Below are 24,126 nucleotides of genomic sequence, written 5' to 3'. Positions count from 1 at the left end.
TCTCTGAGTCTCACACGATGCGCCGCTTCTGTCGAACAGTACTATTCCTAATACTAAGATCCTGTTTATTAACGTTTCTAATGCAGGGGTTTCGATAACTTTTTCCACACGCAGCTGCTGATCGTGCAGTAGGCTGCTGTGCCGTGGGGCCAAACTCTGTCAAACACGGGAGCCTGCTCGACGGTTTAAGAGACAGCGGAGAGTAGGCGATAACCGGCTTCACCAATACAGGGGTTCCATTTTAAAACGAAAACCCCTGTATTGGTGAATTTAATCGGTCGTTCGGAACCGTTTCATTTTTCACTTACGTAATGCTTTTCTTGAAAAGCATATCACAAATCAGTATTAAAAATGCGCAGGTGTTTTTAACTGATGTTACCGCCAACCTCGTTTCCAGATTCCATCTCCTTTCCCACTCAAGAGGGGAAGAGGGGCAAGAATAAAAGAGAACTGGAAACAAAGGTTTTCGTCGTCATCAGCCAATGAGGACTCAAAGTAAAAACAGGCAAACCGTGACACGGTTGGATTTTCTTTTGGCGTCTGATTTAGAGGATGACGCAAGTTTTCTGGACCAATCACAGACCAAAGTAAAGCGAAACCAAAGCAATACCAATTGAAAATTGGTCAATTCTCACTACTTCACAAACTCTTACATCAAAATAACACTATTATTTTATAGAATTACTTTATTGCACAATGAACACTTCGTAAAAATGAACAATATAAAGCGAGCCTAATTCTTTTCCGTAACTGAACGTTTTCCTCTGAAAAAAAAAAAAAGATAAATAAAAAGTTAATTAATAACAGCACTACTGAATGGGAAAAGAGCATCTTCATAGGCCAAAACGTCCGTCAAGCGGAACATAAAAGACAACTTAAAGATCCTAAAATATACTTTTTCACAGAAGGTCAGAATCATGCTTCTTTCTTCCTTTGTCATGTGGTTCATTGTTAAAGAATAAAGGGAGCGCTGGGAAACTTTCATTCATTACCAACTCACCGGCGGGCCGCGATGTTGCTCAGGAGACTGTTGCCGCCCAGGAATGTGAGACCACCAATGAGAGCCAAGAGTTTAAGAGTGGTGAACATGTTCTACACGTAGAGATAAAGAACAAGAACTTTTATCACAACTGACCAATCACAAAAACGCAAAGAAAGCAAAGGGCCAATCAGAAGGGACACAGATACCACGCGCCAAAAATAAAATAATTGCTGTGTGGAAATGGCGCGAAGTAGCAGAACGGTTACACGTGAAAAAGGCGCGAAGTAACAGAAAATGACGCAAAGTACCAGAATGGTTACTACGAGTGAAAAAGGCGCAAACTGGGAGAATTGTTGCGCGGGGAAACGGTTCAAAACATTTAAACAGCCCTAAAAAAAAACGTGTTTTATAGTTAAAAAATTGCCTCTACGTTTTTGTCTGTGAAACATTCATACACGAACATTTGCGTTTTTCCAAGAATCTCGTCATTTTTAGAGCAATTAACATAACTTGCAAAACTACTCTAAACAAGTCTAAGTCATCTCTGATTAAGTCAAGAAATCTTATTTACAAAGAGAAGTCTCGGTGGAGAGGAGATTTTCTCTTCAGTAGCATTCTAAAATCGCCAGTCTCGTTGAAAAAATGGTTTCAAACTGACGACAAATTGAAAAGAATGATGCAAGTTCGTCAAGTTTAGCTGAAGAAGCAGCAAAACACTTACCAGGCTGACGAAGAAAAGGTAATAAAGGACAAATATGGCTGAAAAAAAATTCAAAGTGAAAAAACGGTTACTCCGATCCATGAAAAATCAACGAAAAGAAACAAAGCGCTTTTCGATTGAGTGTCGTAAATCCAAACCTATGTAGTCATAACAGCCAATAGGAAGAGAGGAAAATACCTTTAAAAGCCAATGAGAACTCAAAGCAAAAACCAAACTGCCTAAAGCGCGGGAAAACGCGGGCGACCAAGTCGAGATTGGTTTTATTTTTGCATCTGATTGGTTGAGAGAGTGGCGCGAGTTTTCTGAACCAATCACAGAGTGAAGTAAAGCATTCAATTGAGACTTGTTCAATACCATACAAAAATGTCAGAACTTTAAAGCTAACAACTGTAACAACTGCGACAATGAAGGAATGTTTCTTTCTGAACATTTCTGGAGATATATATCTCGGCTCCCAGTGTTTCCCTCTCTACTTGGATAAACCAAACAGAACTTCGGATTTTACATACTTGTTGAAAGTTTAAACTTACCTCCCAAACCCAAATGGAAGACTATTGCCCCAAGAGAAAATGGAAAATTGGAGATGTTAGCTCCGAGCTTTATCCACTGCAAATAAAAAAAAAATAAATGCCTCTTAGTAGAGTTGCTAAGGTTATCATGGAGATTCTCGCGCTCTGATTGGTCGAACATTGTGTCGTATCTCGCTATAATCACCTTACGCTGAATTTAAAAATGTCTGCCTCGCGTTTTGTCAATGTTACCGAGAAAGTGATAAAAGCAATAGAAGACATTTCAATTTAGCAGAGCACAAAAGATGTTATTACCTCGGGCTCTGTAAATATTGTGTAAATATCATCTCCTGGTTAGTCAAGAAATCTCACAGTATCAGAGAAGTCTCGGTGGAGATAAGATGTTTTATGTCGCATCGCTCCAGCGTCGTTAGCTAAACTGAGATTAACACTCATAGACTAACAACAAATGTGACCAGGTTGATGCAAAAAAAACAAACACGGCTTTTCAAACATGCTTGTATGAAAAAAATCGTGAAACAAGACAACACAGTGAGTCAACGGGGTCTTAAACCCAGAACTCTCTCTCTCGGGGGTCCAGTGCCTAGTCCACAGGGCCACTGCCATACCCATACAGCTGACCTTATTTTTCATAGTTTTGTTGACATTGGAAATGCTCTCACGAATTTGGCTCACACATATCTCCATGCAATACTCACAACAATCAGCATAATAGCTAGAGGAAGGAACACCAGGGCAGTGAAAGCTGTGGAAACGGCTTTGGGAGGGCGCTTCTCTGGAATACGGAACATGTGCTGAAAAAGGGAATTATATGATTAGCTGAATAATACGCGCAACTTGATTGGTTAGCACATGTGATGAATTTCTCTCTGGTTTTTCTTTCTAACTGTTCACCATGCAGTTTATCTTCGCCTCATTGCCTTCGAAAGAAAGTTGTGACCAAGAACAAATGCAAGACTAGCTTTACCTCAATTTCTGGTTTGGCGTGGTACATGTTTTCTTTGTCTTTGCCTGGTTTGGTTGGGTCATCACCGAACGTTAATGAAAGAACTCCCTGAGGAAAACAAAAATGGTTTTAGTGAAAGAAAACATCACAGAGCTTATGACAAATCAAAGTAGAACAAGAAAAATGATTGAAGCGCAGGAAACAGCGAGTGGCCGAAGCCACTGATTTTACTCTTTAACTTTTCACACCCTAACATCAGTATATCATAATGCATACTCTCCATACTGTTCTTTATACCTATCCTAAGGTGTTGACAAGGAGAATTTGTTTAACAATCAAGAGCTTCTTATGTTGGTGATCATTTCCTTTATTCTCATGACATTGACGTGTGATTCAAGGGTGATATTGTAAGGAGAAATTAGATGCTAGTCACTCTCAAGGGTCTATGGTTAATCTTATGGGTTGGGAGAGTGAAGCGAGTTTTCCGAATAAATCCCATATAACTTCAATGAAATACCGCACCACTGCGAAAGAAACAACTTGCTGGACTCCCAAAAACAGATCAGAGTTTAGATTAAATACTCACAACATTCCACTCAAAAGGATTCTGAATGACAGCGTCTCCAACAATGAGGTCCTGAAAAATAGAATGATCAAGGAAATGTAAGTCAACAAACTTCTGAAAACTGAGAACGAGAAGCTAGTCCTATTGACGCGTAAAGCCACTCCGTGTTTGTCGATAGTTGCCGACAATTGCCGACAGTTCGCCGACTGTTGGTCGATAGCTGACCAACGGTTGGCCGACGCATCTGTTGCACAGTATTCGCAATTTTTACCTCTTTCCATTTCTACCGGTTATTTTGTTCCAGTTTCTTCGACAATCTGGGCTACAAAGATGTAATGATTGAAGCCTACAGTGTCAGTTAATGCTTCTGGGTGTTCGGTAAAGCAAACTCGTAGGCATAACAACAAAAAGGAAATCATCCAATCTCACCATCTTATATTTTCCAGACAGAGATCCGAAGGAGTCTTTTGCAGTAGCTCCCACATCCAAATCAAACTTGAAAACTTTGCTCTGCTCTGGTTCAGCGACAAAGAATATTTCTTGGTTCGTTTTTTGATTGGTGAGTCTGACAAAGGCCTATGGATGACAAAAGCAAGTATAAAAGAACGTTTACGTTTAAAAAGAGAGCTTCATTACGAAAATTTATAACAACCTGAGAATAAGTACACAGTGGTCACACGTCTGTGCATGTGCGGAAGTTGTAACTACTAGGTGGCAAGCTTTCAGGCTGTCAGAACCAAGTTGTCTTACATGAGTGAAAAATTAATTGTTTCTTGATACTTTAAAATCTTATGGCACACTTTGGAGCGCTTTTCCGCAAATGCAAGCCATTACATAATCCCTTGAGTTGACAGTTCATCGTTAAAAGCAGCAGTTTTACGGTTTCTGGGTTTCTATCGGTTAACACACAAGCCAGTCACGATGTTCAAAAGCTTTTAACTTTCTTGGTATAGCTCTTGTGAATATGAAATCTATAGATTCTATGTTTCCAATTCAACTCACCTGGTGCGGGGTGAACAGATCTCCAGATGACGAGCTTTTTAGTGAAAATTTCATCACCACCTTCTGATGGTAATCAGCTTCGATCACGCTACCGATGGCTTCAGGATGTTTGACGCTGAAAACGAAAAGAAATGAATGAATGAGTTCACAACTGTTTTAAAGAATTAGACCCAGTGGCTTGAGGTATTGCCGACACAACTCTACATCCTATTTATCAATGAAATTCTTTCCCATCTTTTACAATTGAGAAAATTTTATTTGGTTGTCGAAAGCAAAACGGAATTGCTTTGTTTTTGCTTAACTTTGTTTTGTGATTGGTCTACAAAACACGCGCCACTGTCTCAACCAATCAGATGCAAAACCAACACCAATCGCGCCTTGGTCGCCCGCGCTTTCCCACGCTTTAGTTTTCCCGCGTTTCCCGCCGTTTGCTTGTTTGTTTGTTTTTTTTCCCTTTGAGTACTCTTTGGCTTTCCAGGGTATTTTCCTTTCTTCAGATGGGCCGTTTTGATAACTTTAGTTATATGACTTTACATTGAAAAGCGCTCTACACAGTACGCGAAATTCAGTAATGAGACTTTAATTGTGAAACACAAACTACCTGAGAGTCTTTGCCTTGATGTTTTGCTCTTTGTCGACGACTGACAACTCCACGTCTTCTACAGTCACCTTAGTGACAACTTTGACTTTAACCTGGAGCGAAAATAAAACAAGACTTTCCACCATCATTCTAAAATAAAATGCTTTACCTAGGAAATCCTTGTAGAGTAAAAACAATGTAAATAGATTGTCTCTCTAAAAAGTCTCTCTCACCAACAAACCAGGATATTTTTACCAGAAATTTTGAATACTTTGTTTTCAGTAGGACTACGGCAATCAAGTTACAGCGGGGGAACGGACCAAAGTAATGAAAATGATAACGATGCATTTATATAGCGTATTCTTTCCATGAATATGCCCGAACATGCTTTACAGTACTTTGCGAGACTTTGGCCATACTGCATTCAGCAGTTTACCAGAAAGGAAATTTGGCCCCAATTTACGCATCCTTAAAAACTAGGTTAGACTACAATATCAGAGCTACACAATGTATGTTTACTACCTTTTGCGAGTAATGCGTGGTTTCTTTAACTTCCACGGCTAACCAGTAAAGAAAAGATGCAGGATATGGGGCTTAAGGTTTATTGGCCTTATCCGAGAAGACTACATTGTCTAACCATTTGCAGATGTCACAGCAAAGGAATCACGTTTCTTAAGACCCCGAGTGCTGGTCTGGTTAGGGCATTGAACTCCCTCGACTTCCCGCACGGCAGGCTGCGCTCTACAACTTGGGCTAATCAGGCGGGGTTTTAGTGTAAGAGGTTGGAACTTGATAACTTATTTACCCATACTAAAAAGTTCTTTATTGCTAAAAATTCGTCTTTCTTGATATATGAAAGTACAACGCTTAATTCTGAAGCAAATGAACAAAAACACTGTACGTGGCAGCTGCGGATAAAGCTGAAACTGGTATGAAATTACTTTGAAATAATTAAAACTAGTTGGGACAAAAAATACAAAGGAGATTCACCTGGCCACTAGTGGCTCCCAAAAGGCGCTTGTCCTCTTTGTGTGGTTTGGCACTAATAAATAAACCAGACACTGAGTAAATGAAAATTAAGTGCATTGCACAGAGGCTCGACAGCAATTCAAGTTGAGATGTCGAAAGTGAATCACAGGACAGAACAAAGAAAATCCTTTTCAATCCAGCTGTCTCAAGATCATCAAAGAGCAATCTTCCCCCTTATGTTACACTGATTAAATGTCATCTCCTGGTTAGTCAAGAAATCTCACAGTATCAGAGAAGTCTCGGTGGAGATAAGATGTTTTATGTCGCATCGCTCCAGCGTCGTTAACTAAATTGAGGTTTCCACTCATAGACTAACGACAAATGTTAACAGATCGATGCAAAAACGAAAAAAAAAAAAGGTGCTTTGTCTAAAAATTCAGCTGATAGATGTGCACGCAAAACAAATTTTTGCTACGTGTAGAGAGGTTTATTTCAAGAATCTGTTTAGGAACCGGTCCTTTCAATACGAGTCAATTCGACAAAAAATTAAGTCGATTCGATACTTTTATAAAATCAATTTGATAGAGTCAATAAATAATGGTAATAGGAGCGAGTGGAGTCCGATTTGGTCCGTAATCATACGAGGGATAAACAAAATCGGGCGACCGCAACGCGGGAGTCTGATTTGTTGACGACAGACAGAATTGGACAACACGAAGTCCTGTTACCAATTAATCATAACCGTTACAATTTCCGAAAAAAAAAAAAAACGGAAACATTTAGCATAAGCATCTCCGGTACAGACAATGTCTAAAGTAAAAAAATTACTCCATTTTGGAAATTCGCCAGTTTTTTTTTTCTAGATAAGTGGTTGTCTCTATGGTTATTGTGATTAATTCTGTGATTGGCGGATTTAGCTGAGTGGACTTTGTATGATTGGCTGCTTCAACTGTCCAATTACAGGTGTCCAATTACAGAAAAATAGAGCACCTAATGCACCAATCACATTTAAGGAAATTGTAACGGTAATGATTAGTTGTGAAACATCACCTAACCTGATGCTGATTGTGTACACCCCTGGTCCTGGCCGTGATGTCATGAAGTTTAATTCATAGCTGGGTAAAAACAGAAAAAAATAAATAATCAACTCTGTATCTTAATGAACAAACAACAGCGGAAATACCATAGATATTCCACAAATTACTTGGATTTTTTTTAACTGTTTAAAATCTTTAAAATGGTTAATGTTCTGATATTGTTAAAATTGGGTATTGTAAGATTTTATCAAATTAAATATTTGAGAACAATTTTCAAGATACGTTTTATGCAAGCACATTCAAGTTTATTTTTTTTTCCTTTAAGAAAAATAGCTTTAGGTCCCTTTATTCAGGTTCTTTATTAGATTTTATTTACAATAAGTCTAAGCTTTATTTCGGTTTTACACAATCAGTTGGCCTCAGGCTTTCTCCATAAGAGGAATGATTTTATTAAATAAATGTCCTTTCACTGTTAGTGGTTGGCCCCCTTAATGCTGTTCATAAAAATAAATGTCCAGATAAAAGGTTGAGCTAAACTGAGGATTGTTTAGGAGAGGATTTTGCTTAATTTGTTTAAATTATCAGACCTAAGTGCTATTATACTTGTTAATTTAGAGAGTTCTCTCTGAAAATTATAATAAGTTTTAAGGTTTAACAAAATGCTTATTAAATTTACGTTTTAATATTTGGATCTCAGTTATTAAACACCTTTAACCTTTTAACTCCCAAGATCTGATTGTTAACTCTCCCCTCTAGTGATTACACATTACCCTGTAATTTAGTTTGGAGAATTTAGTGTTAGATTACAATAACAACTTCTGCCTGATAAGTTTGAGTATTCTCATTACCTGTTTGCTGGATAGCGTATGAATATTATAAGGAGAAGTTACATGTTAATCACTCCTGGGAGTTAAAGGGTTAAGGAGTGTTACCATTGTTACCTATGTGCTGCAAACATGCCACGCCCAAGGTCAGTCTCGATAACAATGAAGTCACTGTGGTAGGATATTTTTTATTTTAATTAAAAAAAATTGTTTAAGGTGTAATTACTTTACATCAAGGTTTAACCAGTTCATTTCCAAGTTCAACTTTTCTTAATACAAAATCATGCTTTGGTCACAAGAAATAAAAATTTTAGTACAATCTCCCTTCTCCTCCATATAATGAGCCTGTGAACATGTTGGCTGGATGTAACCCTGATCTAAAAAAAAAAGATAATTTGATCAATTTAGTTTAACTACTCACTTGTCAGGTCCAGCAGTGAACACTTTGTTGCTAAGGACAGTTGTTCCCTCTGCATCTTCTGCAGATGTACCAGTGACTGTCATTTTACCAAAAGCCTTGTCCATGACATTAGTTACACGAACCTGAAGAAAAGAGTATATTTATGATATTAAATATAAAAAGAATTATTGGGGAGGGGGAGAGGGGGGGGGAAGGGAGGGATGGGATGCCAAATGCTAACTGACCAAAAACAGAAGATAAAAAGCCTGGGTATGAGTCACAGTAAATGGTCATGCAGGAATAAAGTTTAATAAACGGGGTAAGTTTCTAAAGAAACTATGGTGCTGCATCAGTGGGAGAGTATAACATCGATTGCTCTGACGCAGGGCTAACGCTCAAAACTTCAGCCTTTAAACTCTTTACGGTGGCCAACTTATGTGTTATCAACTCAGTTGATAACACTAAATCTCCCTGTTAAAGTTTAATAAGACAGGTTTGGAAAAATTAATTCACTCAAATGTGTGAATACCTTGACCATTTTGTTGTCCTCTGAAACAACCGGAGAGCCATAAAACTGGAATACAACTGGCACATGGAACTGGAAAGAAGAGCAAGTAAATAAAGTCATGATTTTCAGATCACCATATCTGACCACTATAATGCCACTGTGTTCATTTTCAAAGTTAGAAAATAATTTAACAAGTTTGACAACAGAAATAGCTGCCAAAGGTAACCTAAAAGATGATAAACGATGAGAATAAAGAAAAATATCAACCAGGGGGTTACAAGTTGATCCAATACCAAATTCTCCAAACTAACATCACAAGAATTGTGTGGCAGACAGTAAGGAGAATTACTAATGAGATCTTGGGAATTAAGGGGTTAAACACAGTAAAAGGGTTGAGTTGTTATACTACTGGTGTAAATCAAAGCAGGCTAATTCAGGCTTTTCAATAAATACAGCCCCCTCTACAACCTCAAACCAGCTTACTCTCATTTTTTGGGTATCACCTAACAGCACAGCTGCAAATTACACCATTGATGGCCACTTATGGAAAAAATTATTGAAACTGCTGGGTCCAGTTGTTCAAAGGCCAATTAGTGCCAACACAGGGTTAAATTTTAATTCAGGTTTCTTTACTTCTCTGTTCAAAAGCCTTTTTGGGAAATTTTCCAAACTCTTTTTAGAACAGCCAACCATCACATTGTAAGCAAAAAATATTTAAACTCAATTTTCTTTTCAAGCTTTCAGATCTGAAATCAAATTTCACACTTGCCCTGGGTTATCTCAACCCAGCTTTAAACAACCCAGCCCTGATACATGAACTAAAAGCACACCACAAACCCTCTCCAAACCACCTGAGACAAAAATCTTTAAATCTGACTGAAAAAAAACTACAAAAAAACAAACTGTGCTCACTGCATTGTTGCCAAGCTTGTCCAAGGCCGAGAAAAGAACACATGAGTCCTCCACAGATTGAACATGCTTCCTTGTAAGAAGATAGTTGGTAAACTTGATGACTTGTTCCTAGAAGATGAGCATTGCAATCAAACACAGTACATGTGTTTCAGTGAAAACTGCTGTTAGGTAACATATTGCTGTTAGTCATACCTCTTATCACAACTGTTGATGAGTTTGAGGTTTGTATTGTGAGGTAATGACCAAGTTTTTCTCCTTAGATTTATGGCCAGGTGCAAAGCACATGGGCCATAAATGTGAACAGAAAAATTTCCACAACTTACAGTAGGAACCAAGAAAACAAGGTCAACCCTTTAACCCCTAAGAGCGGTTGGCATCTAATTTCTCCCTATAATGTTAGCCCTGAATCAAACATTAATTTTCACTCATGAGAGTAAAAGAAATGATCACCAACTAAAGAAGCCCTTGATTACTATACAAATCCTCCTTGGTAACAGCTTATGAAATGTATAGTGAACAGTATGGAGAATATGCATGCTGATGTCAGGACGTAAAGGGTTAGGTAAGATATTTACTACATCACTGAGATAAAATTGAGGGAGAAGATTTCAATTCAAACAAACTTCTGAATTCAACAGATCGTTCAGTGAAATTCTGCCCACTAAATTGACCAATCGTAGCTCACATACTAATATAAATCTTTATTACAAAGCATCAGGCTTGACTTGTAATTAATCATGTGTACCCGTAATGATGATATGTTAATGATGACAATAATAATAAAATCTTCCTTTACCTCAGTCATAGCTGGAGCCTTGTTGATGTGTTCTGAGTATAAATAAATGGCATAGACCACTTTTGAGGTTGTCAAGAGTCCAGCTTCAAACTGGAACCAAAAAACAAACAAGTGTCATTAGAATCCCATCAACATTAGAACTTACAAAAATTTGAAAATGGCATTTCATTCTAAAAGCGTTTCGGCAGTTTACAAAAAAATCCATATACAGCACAGAATGGAGTGGATACTAGGCCTCATGCTTGAAAACTAGAGTTTTGTTTGGAAATTTCATCTGTGTTAAATTTACTTGCACACTAATGCAGAAATGAAGATTACCTGCAAATAGCTGTTGTCAACTTCATCAGCCTGAGCTACTGTATCCTGAAGAAACACATATTCAAGACATGTCAAAAGAGTTGTTCTTGTGGGAAAATTACATAGCAAGGAAAATGTGAAAAAACCTTTTAACCCTTAAACTACCATTAGTGACCAAGACAGAATTTCTTTAATACAATATCAAGCAGACAAGAGATGAGAATAAAGAAAAATATCATTAAGGAAATTCCTAGTTGATCCAAAAACAAATTCTCTGAACTAACATCATAAGCATTGTATGGCATACAGTAGGGAGAATTACTAATAAGATCTTGGGAATGAATGGTTTGAGTGTATTACCTCAATCAAGTCAGTGATGAATGACACATCAGCGTCTTTAGGAAGATGAGTGGCAGTGAGCAAGGCATATGCTGCCCTGAAAACAGGAATAGAGAAACATACCTTTCAACCACAATTGGAAATATGAAAAACCAGTATGTGACAAATGAACACTTAGTTTCTTTTCTTCATCTCTCAAATTCTACTTAATACTAATGTCTGCTGCACCTCTGTTTCAAGCCAAATTTAAAACAACTGAAGGCTGGTTTCATGTGTTGGGAAAATGCCAGATGATTTGCAATTTCACCAATGATCACTATAACTGTGGAAATGTGGGACAGGTCGGAAAAAAGAAATGCTTGTGGTTTTCCTGCTTAGCAGCCAATAATCCTAGACAATCAGGGATGTCTACAATCTGGAGTTTTTGTTGGTCAAAAAACTCTGGGATGGGCAGGAAATGGTGAAATCCCAGACAATTCCAGACAAAAAGAAAAAACAGTTATAATTAACCTTCTCCTTACCCAAGGATGCTGTCTTCATCAGAGTTGATAGCTGCCTTCACTGCCTTGAGCACTTCAGCTGTGTCCACTAAAATGCAAAAAGTCAATAAAGCATACAAAAATCAGTTTTTTTTTTCCAAATTGAAAGCAACTGATCACTGCTCAATCACATTTTTAAGAACTCAACCTTGATCAAACAGTAAAGTAAAGCATCTCAATAGGCTGGAATCTCAAATCCCTAAATCAGATTGGCTTATCCCATGCTTGTTACCAGTGCCGCAGTGACATTTAGGAAATAGCAATTTGGTATAAAAAATTTGGTCAATTTGGGAAACTGTGCCCTAGTTTTTGAGGGCAGTGCAAGGCCAAAGTCGAGACTGCAGACACAGTTTTTCCCTATACAGACCTCCTGCCCAATGCATAACAAATAATTATATCATCAACACCATTATACCTTTCAGCCCAAAATAACTTTGTGCTGCCACTGCATAATAAAGTGTTCTCATGTCTGTTCCTTCTATAGTAGCAGTTGATAATGTGGCTTCTACTCCCTGAGCAGCTGGAAACTGCAGTCAGAAAAGACAAAGACAACTGTAATTTGACTTCCACAAAGACATTAAGTTTAACATTGAGGCTACAGGTGTTGTAATTTTGTGAGTCAAGTTATAGACATTGTCAAAAGCTTATCGCAGTTTACATTGCATGAGGCAACTAAGAGCATTCTTGATCTCACAACAGGTTAGAAAAATGAAACAGTTTACTCCCAAAGCCGTGGTAAGGGTTATACATAATGTAGGTTGATAAGAAACAGGAGAGCTTGATCCTCTGCTTCTCTTCCCCACTTGTGACATAGAAATTATAAAAAAATCTTTAATAGAGCCAAGTAGCTCATCCTAGTTTCCACAGCATGAAGTGACTAGAAGTATTACTACTTTCCCCTAGATGGGATGCCTGTCCAATGCAAGGTTACCCCCCAGCATTTCATCAGGCTTCCCCAAAAATTTGCCAGGATCCATTTACGTTACTGGGTAGAGAGAGACACTGTGAGAGGAAAGTGTTTTGTCCAAGGACACAATTACATGGCTTGGTCCTAAAGTTGGACCTATCAACCCAGGGGTCCAATGCACCCTCCAATACCCTGTCGCATTTCCCATTAAATGATAATGATGATAATAATAATGACTGTGAATAAATGAAAATCATAAGTGAACTGTGGATTAAGATGTGAATATGAAAGTAATCTTCACAGTAATGAACACTACTTAAGCAGTAGTGAAAATAAGGCCTGAAAAAATTCTGGTCTGTACAGGATAATAATGATAATGATGACCACAATCACAACACACAAAAGAGTACAGTGCAATGTCACCATAAAATAATTGCAGAAAACAAGAGAAAGATTTACAAACCTTGCAATTTGCAAAAAACTTTATGGTAGCTGCATAGAATATGGAGGTTACACTGCTACTATCAATGCTATCCTTAGCAAATTTGCAAACATCCTGTTGAAAGAAATATAACAGAAACAGTTACTAGATGTTCTCCACTAAGCCTGCAAGAACACTGACAAGACTTAATCAAAGTCACCTGTTGGCAACCAGCATTTAAAATCTGGTAGCCAACAGTCAATTTTCAGTGGCAATATATAGATTTAGCCAAGCAAGTGGAGCTTGCATTTTTTTTTCCCGCATGTCTCAAGGGCACAACACCTTGCCCTGGCCAGGACTAAAACCTGGGTCTCTGTGAGCTCTGCTACTAGCAACTAGCTGTTTGTTATTTTTCACCTTGCTCTAATTTCTCAATATTCCAATAATCCAATGTACACATAGGTAATTTAAAATAAGCTTTCAGCTTTGTTCTCTTTTTCATCCTTCACTTAATTTCATTATGGCCCTACTGTTCAACTCTAAATACTCCATTAACACTTCAACCCCTAAGAACGACAAGCAGCTAATTTCTCCTTACAATATAACCTCTGAATCACACATTACTGTCATGAGAATGAAAGAAATGATCACCAACTAAAGAAACTCTTGATTGTTAGACAAATTCTCCTTGTCCACACACTAGTAAATGTACAGAGAACAGTATGGAGAATATGATTACTGATATAAGGGTGTAAAGTGTTAAAAGCCTTTTCCTTCCTTATGGCCATCATCACTCAATTTCATAACTACAACAGAAACCTGCTGACTCAAACATCTTCACTGATTCGCTTTTTTTTCTTTTGCGTTTATTCTCATTCATCAGCTTTTGTGTTCATTGAGACATTTTCCAATGTTTTCTGTGAGGTTTGCTCACTCAAATGGCCAGTTACAATCAAGAATTTTGCTCTTGGCTTATAGCCGATGGTTTTGCTTTTTCTTTTGGACAACACGAGTCTGTTGGAAGGTCTCTAACTTTTAGGGTCTCAGCTTATAGCTGAGATTGGCTTATAGGTGAAGGAATATGGTATTTTAGTTTGGGAAGTTTAGCTAAACGCACTATGACTTCATAAATGTTATCACATTCATATCTATCAAGGTTAACAAATGGAGTGTGTCAATCAGTTACACTCTAACACTATGTATATTGAGTGAAATTCTTACAAAAAGTTTGAGTTATAGAGGTAAACTTGGCTGGAAAAATGGGGTCAAATCCAAAGGTAATTGGATCTAGCTTTGAGTTAGTGGGGTTCTACTGCAGTGGCCAAAAACTATCTTTTTCACTGATAACACTTTCTATCAAAATAATTTAAAAAAACTATCTGTACAATTCATAAACTGGATGATACCTGTGTTGGAGGAATCTCTGCCTTCATCAGTTTTAAACCTATGATTGAATAGGTTGCTGTCTTTAGATCTTTGAAAGGTATAGCATTGTAGAATGTCTGTTTGAATCTAACTTGATCTTCAATGCTCAAAACACTGGACAGAGAAATTGCACTGGTACAGACTACGAAGGCCAACACCACAAGAAGACAGGCACCTGTAAATCATGAAAAAAGAAAATGGCAATTAAATCTCACTGGGTGACAAGCATCTAATTCCTCCTTACAGTAACCTAGCTAAATCAAGCATTAGGTCAAACGAAGACAGGAAATGATCTCACAAAAGGACCTTCTGATTGTTAAACAAAATCTCCTTGTCAATATCATAGGAAATGTACAGAGTACAGTAACTAGAATAAGCTTACTGCTGTGAGGATAAAAAGCATCAAGTGACAGAGATCATAATATTACATGTATTTCACTACTTTACATAATTCTCCAACTAAATTTCCATCTATATGTTAAAATATTATAATATTCGTGCAAAATAGTTTGTGGCTGGACAGCTGTTAGACTCTACATATATCTTTCAGAACTTTTGAATTGACTTGCTGAGTATTAAGCTCAAAGTCTTGTTTGCAAAGTTCAACCTGTTAGCAGTCCACACCACCTTTTCAAAAGAATTCTCAATTGTGTGTCCTTAAGTCGTAAAAAGTTTTAAGCTACTAGAAAATTCTTTGCAGGTCAAGCTGCTTTTCATGTAGATTTGAAGAATTTTCTCCAGTTCCTTTGGATTATTCTCCTGCTACAAATTTCTCCATAAAAAGTGTGTTTTTAAAAGATTTATCAGTCCCTAAAAGTAGAACTTGAGATTCTAGAACAACAATGAAATTCAGAGCATGGTAGAACCTCAATTCAAGAACACCCACATGACTTATCGCACAGCCTCCCTGCACATATTTCTAATATGAATAAAGGTTTTTGCCCATTAAAAAAGGTGAGCCTGTGTCTGAAGGGAAAGGTTCTAGTGAACTACCAAGAGGAATCAAATTTAGCAGTAACAGAGAAATCAGTATGGGTCTTCCATAAATTTGATTTGGGTAAGGGAAATGAAACAAATCAATCCCTTGAGAATACTGTGGCGAGATAAAAGAAAAATATTACTGTATGTACAATAACAGAAATTGATACGCCATGTCAAGTTATTCTCTCTCAGAAATAAACCGTATTTCGTCCAGTTATTCACTACTATGTGGAATCGAAGGAAGAAGTAATTTTAAACGTTTCAGACAGACTGTTTTTCCTATAACAAGATCCTAGTGAGAGGGTAGACAAAACAAAGGCCAACCGCATTCATAGACTGCAAAAGTAACAATGAAAATCTCCACCATATTTTAAGCCAATTGCCAGAAAACTGACAATTGAAGCAGGCACTGCTTGTAATTTAATCAAATCCTTTGAAAAAAATTCGCTGCTTTGGCGAAGAATATTGAAAAAAGTCAATGAACTGGACTACAGTAATTAATCAGCACAATTCGATTTCCCTGAGTTGGTATAAACACGCGACCAAATAGAAGGAACGGTCTGTCTAAACATTCAAGATACAGCTGCCTCCTTAATCATGCAGCTCCGAAAACAATAGATCTACGGTAAAACGATGATATACGATCACTTCTATAGCATTTTTCAATTAAAATGTGTTTCACGAACCTCGTGCAGCCATCTTGGAGACGTGTCGTACAAAGAGAGAAAGAGGAGATAGTGAATGAAACACGTGATAGAAAGGAACTCTGTACCAGGTCCTTACGCCTTCCCTTTCTCCTTAACCTTTCATAAAGACCGAAATACGTCTCTCAAATTCGAACAAATCAGCGTAACAAATATATATAAAGTGCATTTATTAGATTTTATTTTGATTTCCTAAATTAGTTTTTCTGAAAATTTTCCTTTTGAAAAGGACTGTTTTGTAGTTTTGTAGCTTATGAGAAGTCTAGTACCCAGACCTCTCCGCATTAGAATGTCGCCTGGCGGTAAATTTCGCGCACAGGACAGTAAACAGCGTCTTGTCAAAATGCTATCTCGTTTGTTTCGCATCAATAATCCTTCTTGCGGTGAATCTAAAGGAGAAGGCCAAGAAAGCACATCTTCTTTACTTTTTGATGCAGATTTTGTTACTGGAATCGATAAAATCCTGTTGTGTGGGCCGCCTGAAGTTGGAAAAACCTCGCTTCTTTTCGAAATGGCTCTTAGCTTTGCTGACGAAGGAAAACACGTCCTGTTTATTTGTCCCAGAAAACTCTCAAAACTTCCTTTGCTCACTCATGGAAGAACTCAGCCCTCAAGTGGTACTTTGAAGAACATACAGATGGTCTATTTGGAAACGAAAGAGGAATTTCTGAATTACATGGCGTCTATCCACATGTCGACAGCTAGAGTTTCTCATGCTATCATTGTAGATAATATTGATGCCTATTTTCCCGCCAATATGAGAAACGAAGATTTGTCGTCAGTTGCCAAGATTTTCGCTCTTACTGTGGATGCTTTCCTGTTTCAAAAGTCCAAGCAAATGTAAGTTTAGCCCTTAACTTTAAAGATCTGATTGTTTACTCTCCCCAATATATAGTTGTTACGCATTTCATTGAGAATCAGTAACGAGAATTTGGTGTTAGATCCAGATAACAACTTCTACCTGATAAGTTTGAGTACTGTCATTACTTTTGTACTGGAGTTACATGTTTACCACTTCAAGGAGTTAACGGTTTAAGGAGCCAACAGGCAGTTTTTGTAAACTAACCACAAAGTTCTTGCAATGCACATCTTTTTTCTTAAAAAGGTCTGACTCTTGTCTTTTGAAAGCCCTTGTAACTTCATGGACCTGCAATCATTACTTGAAATCTAAATGTTAGGTTTAGTATTGGAGATCTCAGCTCAAATACCAGTCTATTTTGTTTCATTACATGATGTTTTTATGGACCCCTTCATATTTTGAATTGAAGAAGTATTGATGTCTTGATCTTCAGTGAAAAAATAGCAAAAAATACACTTTTTCCAAAACCATGATTTCTTATAATAATACATTTGACTCCCATTATTGCGGACACCCTTTGCGGGAGATTTGGTGTCTTTAATAGCAAGAGTCTGTAATTGCAAGGTAAAAGAGAAAAAAAATTGTTTTGTCTCAAAGTGAATGAAATAATATGTACAGTTCTAAGTAAACATAAAGTTTCTAACATGGCCTCACAAAGCAAAAAAAGATAAGGCTGCAAGCAGGAAATTCTCATGTTTACACCCAATTGAAGAATAGTTTCTTTATTTTCCTGTATTGCAATTTCACTTTATGTTATGTGAGTCAGGATTTTGGATGAAGTACTTAAGTGTCCAATATGGTCCACTAAGTGTTGCACTGAAGGGGCATGAAAGTGTCTGCATTTCTGTAATAGTAAGAGTCTGTAATAAGAGACATTTATTTCAGTCATGTACTTTCTTCATGTGATTTGCTGGGGGGCTGGCTCTTGTCAGCAATAGCGGGGTGTCCTTAAGGTGTCCATCAGGCAAGAGTCAACTGCCATTCTGAGAAATGGGACCCAGACTTTTCCAAAATTTTGATAATGTCTCTATGAAGCTATGGTTGTTGTAAAGCTGGATGATTTTCTCCAACACATAAATCACCGATTAGCATATGGAGAAATTCCTCTTTTTAAAACTTGTATGCCAGAAAAAAATGATATGGTGGATTGCTGAATATTTACAATTTAACCCTTTGCAACCTAACGCATGTCTGCATATTCTCCATACTGTTCTCTGTACATTTTCTATAGTACTGACAAGGAGAATTTGTTTTACAATCAAGAGCTGCTTTAGTTGGTGATCAATTCCTCTATTCTTATAACCTCTATGTTTGATTCAAGGGTGATATTGTAAGGAGAAATTAGATGCTGGTCACTCTTGGGGATTAAAGGGTTAAATTCAATTTTGCTTCTCCTATAGTGATCAGCCCAAAGTCAAACAATCTGGCATGCTATTGATGTCAATTACAGTTCCCACTGACACTAAATCAGTTCCAAGACAATCATTTTATGAACGCTGGGTACAGTTTGTCCTTCTAATCCAGGTGAAGGCTGCAAATCTCTATGAGCTTTCAGTGCTACCTTCCAACTCAAATGATGGCTCTTCATTGGCTAATGTTGTTTACAAAATAGCAGATCAGAATATTGTTGTTCAAGACATTGATTATTGTTCACAATCTGGTGGTTCGTCAACAGAAATGACTTCTTGACTTCTTCCAGTAGAGGCATGGTGACGGAGAAAATAGGTTGGTGACATTTTCTTAGTTTGTGATTGATGTATGTAAACTTTTTTTGCCTTCAGTGTAACGGTTGAAAACTATGCGTATCAACGTAGGCCTGGTATCACTGCTTCCTGAAATAAAACCCCTTTGGCAACGAGGCGAATAAAGCAACTATTAGTATCTCAAGCCCTGAGAAAAGCTGTAACAGCCTACGTGTAAAATTACGGCCCACGTGACGCGTGATGGTCCCAAAATTTGCAGAGTGACGCGTGATTAAACCCAAATTATCCGCGTGACGCGGGACTGCACACGACAACATGATGCGTGATTTTCTATTTTACAAGCCCGTGACGCGTGATTTATAAGACTTACTAATTAGATTCCCGTGATAATGAACGTTCTTTGCCCTAAGAGGAAACCTATCATTCAAAGCGAATAGAGTCTTAACAAAGATCAATAAACTGCGGCAGCCGTGACACTATTTCTGGTCTTTTCCGTCCTTTGCTGACCTTCGCTTGACCTCTGATGTCTTTGATGTTCGTGGTAGGTCCAAACAATCGTAACACAATAAGCACAAGTTACTAAAGTTAACATTTGCACAAGGTATATGACCTTTAGTGATATTTTTGTCGACCGCCTGGTCGTGGTGGGGCGCCAGATCTTATCTAGAAAAACCAGAAAGTATCTGAATCCATCGAATGAAAGATCTGAAAGAATGTCGACCTAAACGACTGAAACGGTAAAAGACGTTAGAATTTTGGTATCATTTTATGCATACCGAGAGGATGGCGATGTAAGCAATGAGTTAGTACACGAGGAAAACATTTTTTAACTTAAACGAATTCAAATGCCACGTTATATCCTTTACTGGCATAAAGACAGTTGCCGTACATAAGAGGATTGGGCAAAGCATTGACATAAATATTGCCTGTGTATCAAAAAAAAATTTTAAGTGGCGCAGACGTCTACTCAATCTTAGAGCCACTAGTGGCCGCAAATCATGTGAAAGATGGCCAAATTAGTAAAGTTCATACTGGTTCTCACGAGATAACTGGGCTATATATGGGTTCAAACTACGAAAACATTGTCAAAACTATGACTATTGACTTATTAAAGAACATACTATGACGACTATGATACCCAGACGAACACCTCAGATGTTGAATTGAAAAAAAAAATTCTTCGTGAACAGAACTTCGAAGGTGAGGCAAACAACAAGCTATTGGATGAAGAGGATACTCAACGAAGCACCTTGAATTGTAAATACCTAAGATTTATTTTTATTGTGCTCTATACTTGTAAAGTACGATTTGATATTGCGATACGAAGCCCGAGAAAACGCTCTCGGAGCGTCTAGTTTCAACAACTAAGTCGTCTTTATTTGTCTAACAAAAAGCAATATGACAAATGAAACGCGATTCGTTCCAGTATAAAAAACGTTGGATTCAATTTAATTTTTGACAATACATCCAATCGTGATGAAAGATAAGTTTTTTCGTTTGTCTCACAATGTAGTCACGTGTGATGTAGATCGCGACGTTTCGACTGCATACTGCTAGTCTTCTTCAGGCGATGAGGTCGTTAAACTTTACTTCGTTTATTGATCGTGACCCTCAAAGAGGCAATTCATTTAAGACTTCACCGTAACAACATCAACAGGGATGGTGGAATAGAAATTGCAGAAGCGTGGATGCCCACAATCAAAAAACAACAACAGGAGAGCCGTGCGACAGACGGACTGCCGAGGGAGCAAATCACTGAGTGAAACAGCAGGGATCGAAATGCACCAATCAGAGCTGTTGAAAAATAACTAATCACAGCAGAGCATCATGCTTTATAAGATCACGCATGACTAGTTGACATCATCGCCTGAAGAAGACTAGCATTATGCAGTGGAAACGTCGCGCTCTACATCACATGTGACTACATCATGAGACAAACGAAAAACTTAGCTTTTATTGTTATTCACTACGATGAATAACCACAACTTTTTTTACGAAATACATCCGATAGGTTAAAATCTTACAGTATTAGCTTAGTATACTGACTCCTTTTACGTCATTGGTTAAAAAAATTATCCGTGATGTGTGATTTAGTAAAACAAATCCGCGTGATGTGTGATTGGAACCTTCCCCCCCCTTTGCCATTCTCTTCACATATATGATTTTCATATATTTACAGTCATTTATTTACGTTAATTTTTCACGTGTGTTTAATATCGCCAATCAGTAACTGACACGTCACTCGCCTTTCGCGCCACTCTGTTATGTTGATGAATGAAGGGCAAAGTCTTCACCATTTTGAATCCAAGGTGGTTTCTCGAAATTTTCCCGGATTATGGCTGCTAACAACACTAAAAGATCTGTGCCGCTCACAAATAGAGACGTTTAAAATTTTCTAAAAGCGGAAGAAAACCAAAACATGAAAAGAAAAACAGAAAGTGACTTGGATTTGGAGGTGGCATTTCTCGCGGCTGAGAGCGAAAATCGACAACTGTTTTTTTATTGTTTATTGATAAAGTCGACTATTCTTGTAGTAAAGGCCTATGGTGTGTCTGTAATATACAAAATAATACATGGTTGCTTGTAGACGTGAAATTTTTCTTCTCGTGTTCAACTCGAACGTAAGAGATATCGATTTGAACACCAGAAAAAAAGTACCATATCAACGCGCGCTCGTCTTTATTCTCTGTTTAGTCGCGTGGTGCAATTAGAATTCGCGCGTAATCAAAGCCGATAGGCTCGCGGATTGCAGTTTATTGCTTAAAGTGCCACAGGTGGCTCTGATCAAAATCGGTCCTCACGAGACACTTGCCTATTCAGATTGTGCGCGTTGTTGCCAAACACTGCTTGAAATTCAAATTTTTGTGTGTAATGTGATTCACAGGTTTGGTAATTACATGCTTTAGAGGATGAAAGCGTTGGATTTTAGCCAAGAATTGCCAAGACTTCCATTTTATATAGCACCCAGCGCAGTGCTGTTCAGATGTTGCAAATTTCACGCGATTGAAACAGTGAAGCGACATGACTCATATAACGATTAGGTTGGGATCTCCGCCGGTTGGGAGCAAGAATATTCGAGAGATTATTAGAATCAAGACTCCGGAAAGTTTTGCTGTCGCTACAAGAGAACAGGATATTTATATGGCTGATTCAAATTACAAAGACAACTCTAAGCAGGTGGTGCACGGTATCTGTGAAAATTTGAAACCTTTTGAGGGGTCTCCTTCAAATGTAGATGGAGACGAAAATGTTTACGATCACGTTCATAATGGTGCAAGATCAGGTGATTCAAAACAATTTAATGCTCTTCGTGTAAACACAGAAAATTGCACAGAACGGAGTGGAATGGTTTTAGAGAATGGAGAGAAGAGAATGAAATGTGCGGAAAATTTAGAGACGCATTGCAATAGTTGCGGATCGAGAGTTACACGTGAAGAGGTTGAATCGGAACTTTACATAACACGCAAAGATTTAGCGACTGTGCAAAGCCAGTTGGAAACGTTTAAAATCAGGCTTGAAGAGGAACTAGTTGAACGATTTAAACTCGAAGAAGAGCTGAAATCTGAAGCGGAGTCTCACGAGAACGAATTGAAAATTTTAAAGGAGAAAATTGATTTTCTGGAAGAAAATGAAAGCGAGAAAGCTCGGCGGATTGAAGAGTTAGAAAGCCAGATTGTGGTTTATAAAGAAGAGCATGAAAAAAGCTGGGAAGAGGTGGAAAGTTTGCGGAGTTTTGTCGGTAAATATCAGAGTGATTTGAGTAAGTTGAGAGTTGAAGCCAACAATGCGAGTGATCAAGCAGTCGAAGCGATCAACGAGATGGAACTGTTGACAAAGAAATCGGAGAAAAACGAACAGGAGAAAGTGAAGATTAAGAAACAAATGAAATCGGAGATGGAAGGATGTTGGGAGGAAGTGCGAGAATTGAGAAATGTTTTAGAAAACTGGGAAAAGTTAGATGTCGAAAGGAAAACGCGCATTCAGACATTAGAAAACGAAGTTGCGTCCTATAAAAGTCTCGTGAATGAACTAAAAGAAAATCTTGCTGATCAAAGCAACAGAGCCAGCGAGGAAAGGAGTAAGGCTAAAACAGACTCTACCACAAATGAGCATTTGTTATTGCTCTGTGTAGAATTGAACGAGATCTTTCGGGAACATCTCAACAGCCATGGAAAGTTTTCTGAGCTGTCGCTCGTTCTGGCAGCAACTCAGAAAGATCTGGAAGAGGCGAGGAATCGAAGCCAGAGTCAAAACCAGATTCTACAGCAGTTTAAAAGAGATTACAACGATTTACACGACACTATGACAGCATTAAACGAAGAAAATCGTCACTTGAGGAACAGCTTGGAGAAGAAGTGCGTGGAGGGAGCGGATATCAGACGAAAGTTTCTCGCATCAGAGACGCAGGTATCGTGGCTCAAAGAGGCATTAGATATTGTTGACAAAGCCACGAAAAAGTCAAGCTGAAAGCCAGTATATTTATGTAGTTAACTCGGCTACTGGAATGTAAAGTAGCGTTTGTTTCACACGGATATCAAACCTCTTTTGTAAACTTTCTTGAAAAAGGAAAATTCGTTATCTATTTTTCTAAGATATTTTATGTTTGTGGAATTTCAGATACTCGTAATATTTATGTTTTCATCTGCTTACATATAAGCCTTTTTCATAATTAATGTGAAAGCATATTAAACAGAATTCGTATTATATATTCAAACATTCTTTGCTAATCCTTCGCAAATTATTGTCAGCATCTTTGCAAACTCTCAAACTCTTGTAATGGAAGATTAGTTTTATCAACAAATAAAGCTTATTACGTTATTTTTGCAAGATTTTCGATTCTACTTACTACATTTAAAGTATTTTCACAAGCGAATTTAGCCAAGTTAAAATACTTGGCCTTCGTTACTAATTTAGCATGGCGTCGCTTGTGGTGGACCACTATGCCATGTTACAGCCTATGAAATGTCTCCGGTTATTAGACTGTCTACCACATGATTCATTTTGGACACAAAAGCAAGATATATGTTAACTTCCGAGTAATGTCACGTTCTTTAGATGTTATTACAGAAGTAAATAAGTTTTCAGGTAGTTTATGCAAATAGAAAGACATTGTTTCCTCGACATCAAAGAACGTAAATAGAACCAACCTGAGCCAGGCCCATTGAGATCAGAAGGGAAA

At 37.8% G+C, this 24,126-nt stretch overlaps 2 protein-coding genes across 2 annotated transcripts; one reads left to right on the top strand and one right to left on the bottom strand.

The window, feature by feature from the left end:
• Positions 1-668: 668 nt before the first annotated feature.
• Positions 669-16,417, bottom strand: LOC131772777 (dolichyl-diphosphooligosaccharide--protein glycosyltransferase subunit 2). Its single transcript, XM_059088736.2, has 23 exons — positions 16,368-16,417; positions 14,682-14,875; positions 13,318-13,410; positions 12,363-12,474; positions 11,930-11,996; positions 11,430-11,505; positions 11,091-11,135; positions 10,773-10,862; positions 9,977-10,084; positions 9,086-9,154; positions 8,578-8,699; positions 7,351-7,410; positions 6,317-6,368; positions 5,348-5,439; positions 4,747-4,861; positions 4,174-4,320; positions 3,766-3,816; positions 3,201-3,287; positions 2,932-3,027; positions 2,234-2,309; positions 1,704-1,741; positions 1,001-1,092; positions 669-764 (listed from the first exon to the last, which is right to left on the bottom strand). Exons 1-23 carry the CDS (start codon positions 16,378-16,380, stop codon positions 734-736), a joined length of 1,926 nt encoding a protein of 641 aa, XP_058944719.2. The 5' UTR covers positions 16,381-16,417; the 3' UTR covers positions 669-733.
• Positions 16,418-20,184: 3,767 nt separating this feature from the next.
• On the top strand, positions 20,185-23,753 carry LOC131772768 (uncharacterized). The gene is made up of 2 exons (XM_059088727.2): positions 20,185-20,204; positions 21,832-23,753. The coding sequence occupies exon 2, from the start codon at positions 21,969-21,971 to the stop codon at positions 23,412-23,414; it is 1,446 nt and encodes a 481-aa protein (XP_058944710.2). The 5' UTR covers positions 20,185-20,204; positions 21,832-21,968; the 3' UTR covers positions 23,415-23,753.
• The last annotated feature ends 373 nt before the right edge of the window (positions 23,754-24,126 follow it).

This window comes from Pocillopora verrucosa, chromosome 5, assembly GCF_036669915.1.
Source record: "Pocillopora verrucosa isolate sample1 chromosome 5, ASM3666991v2, whole genome shotgun sequence".
NCBI lineage: Eukaryota > Metazoa > Cnidaria > Anthozoa > Scleractinia > Pocilloporidae > Pocillopora > Pocillopora verrucosa.
Note: the sequence above shows the minus strand (reverse complement) of the source record. Positions and strands in the feature narration are given on the sequence as shown.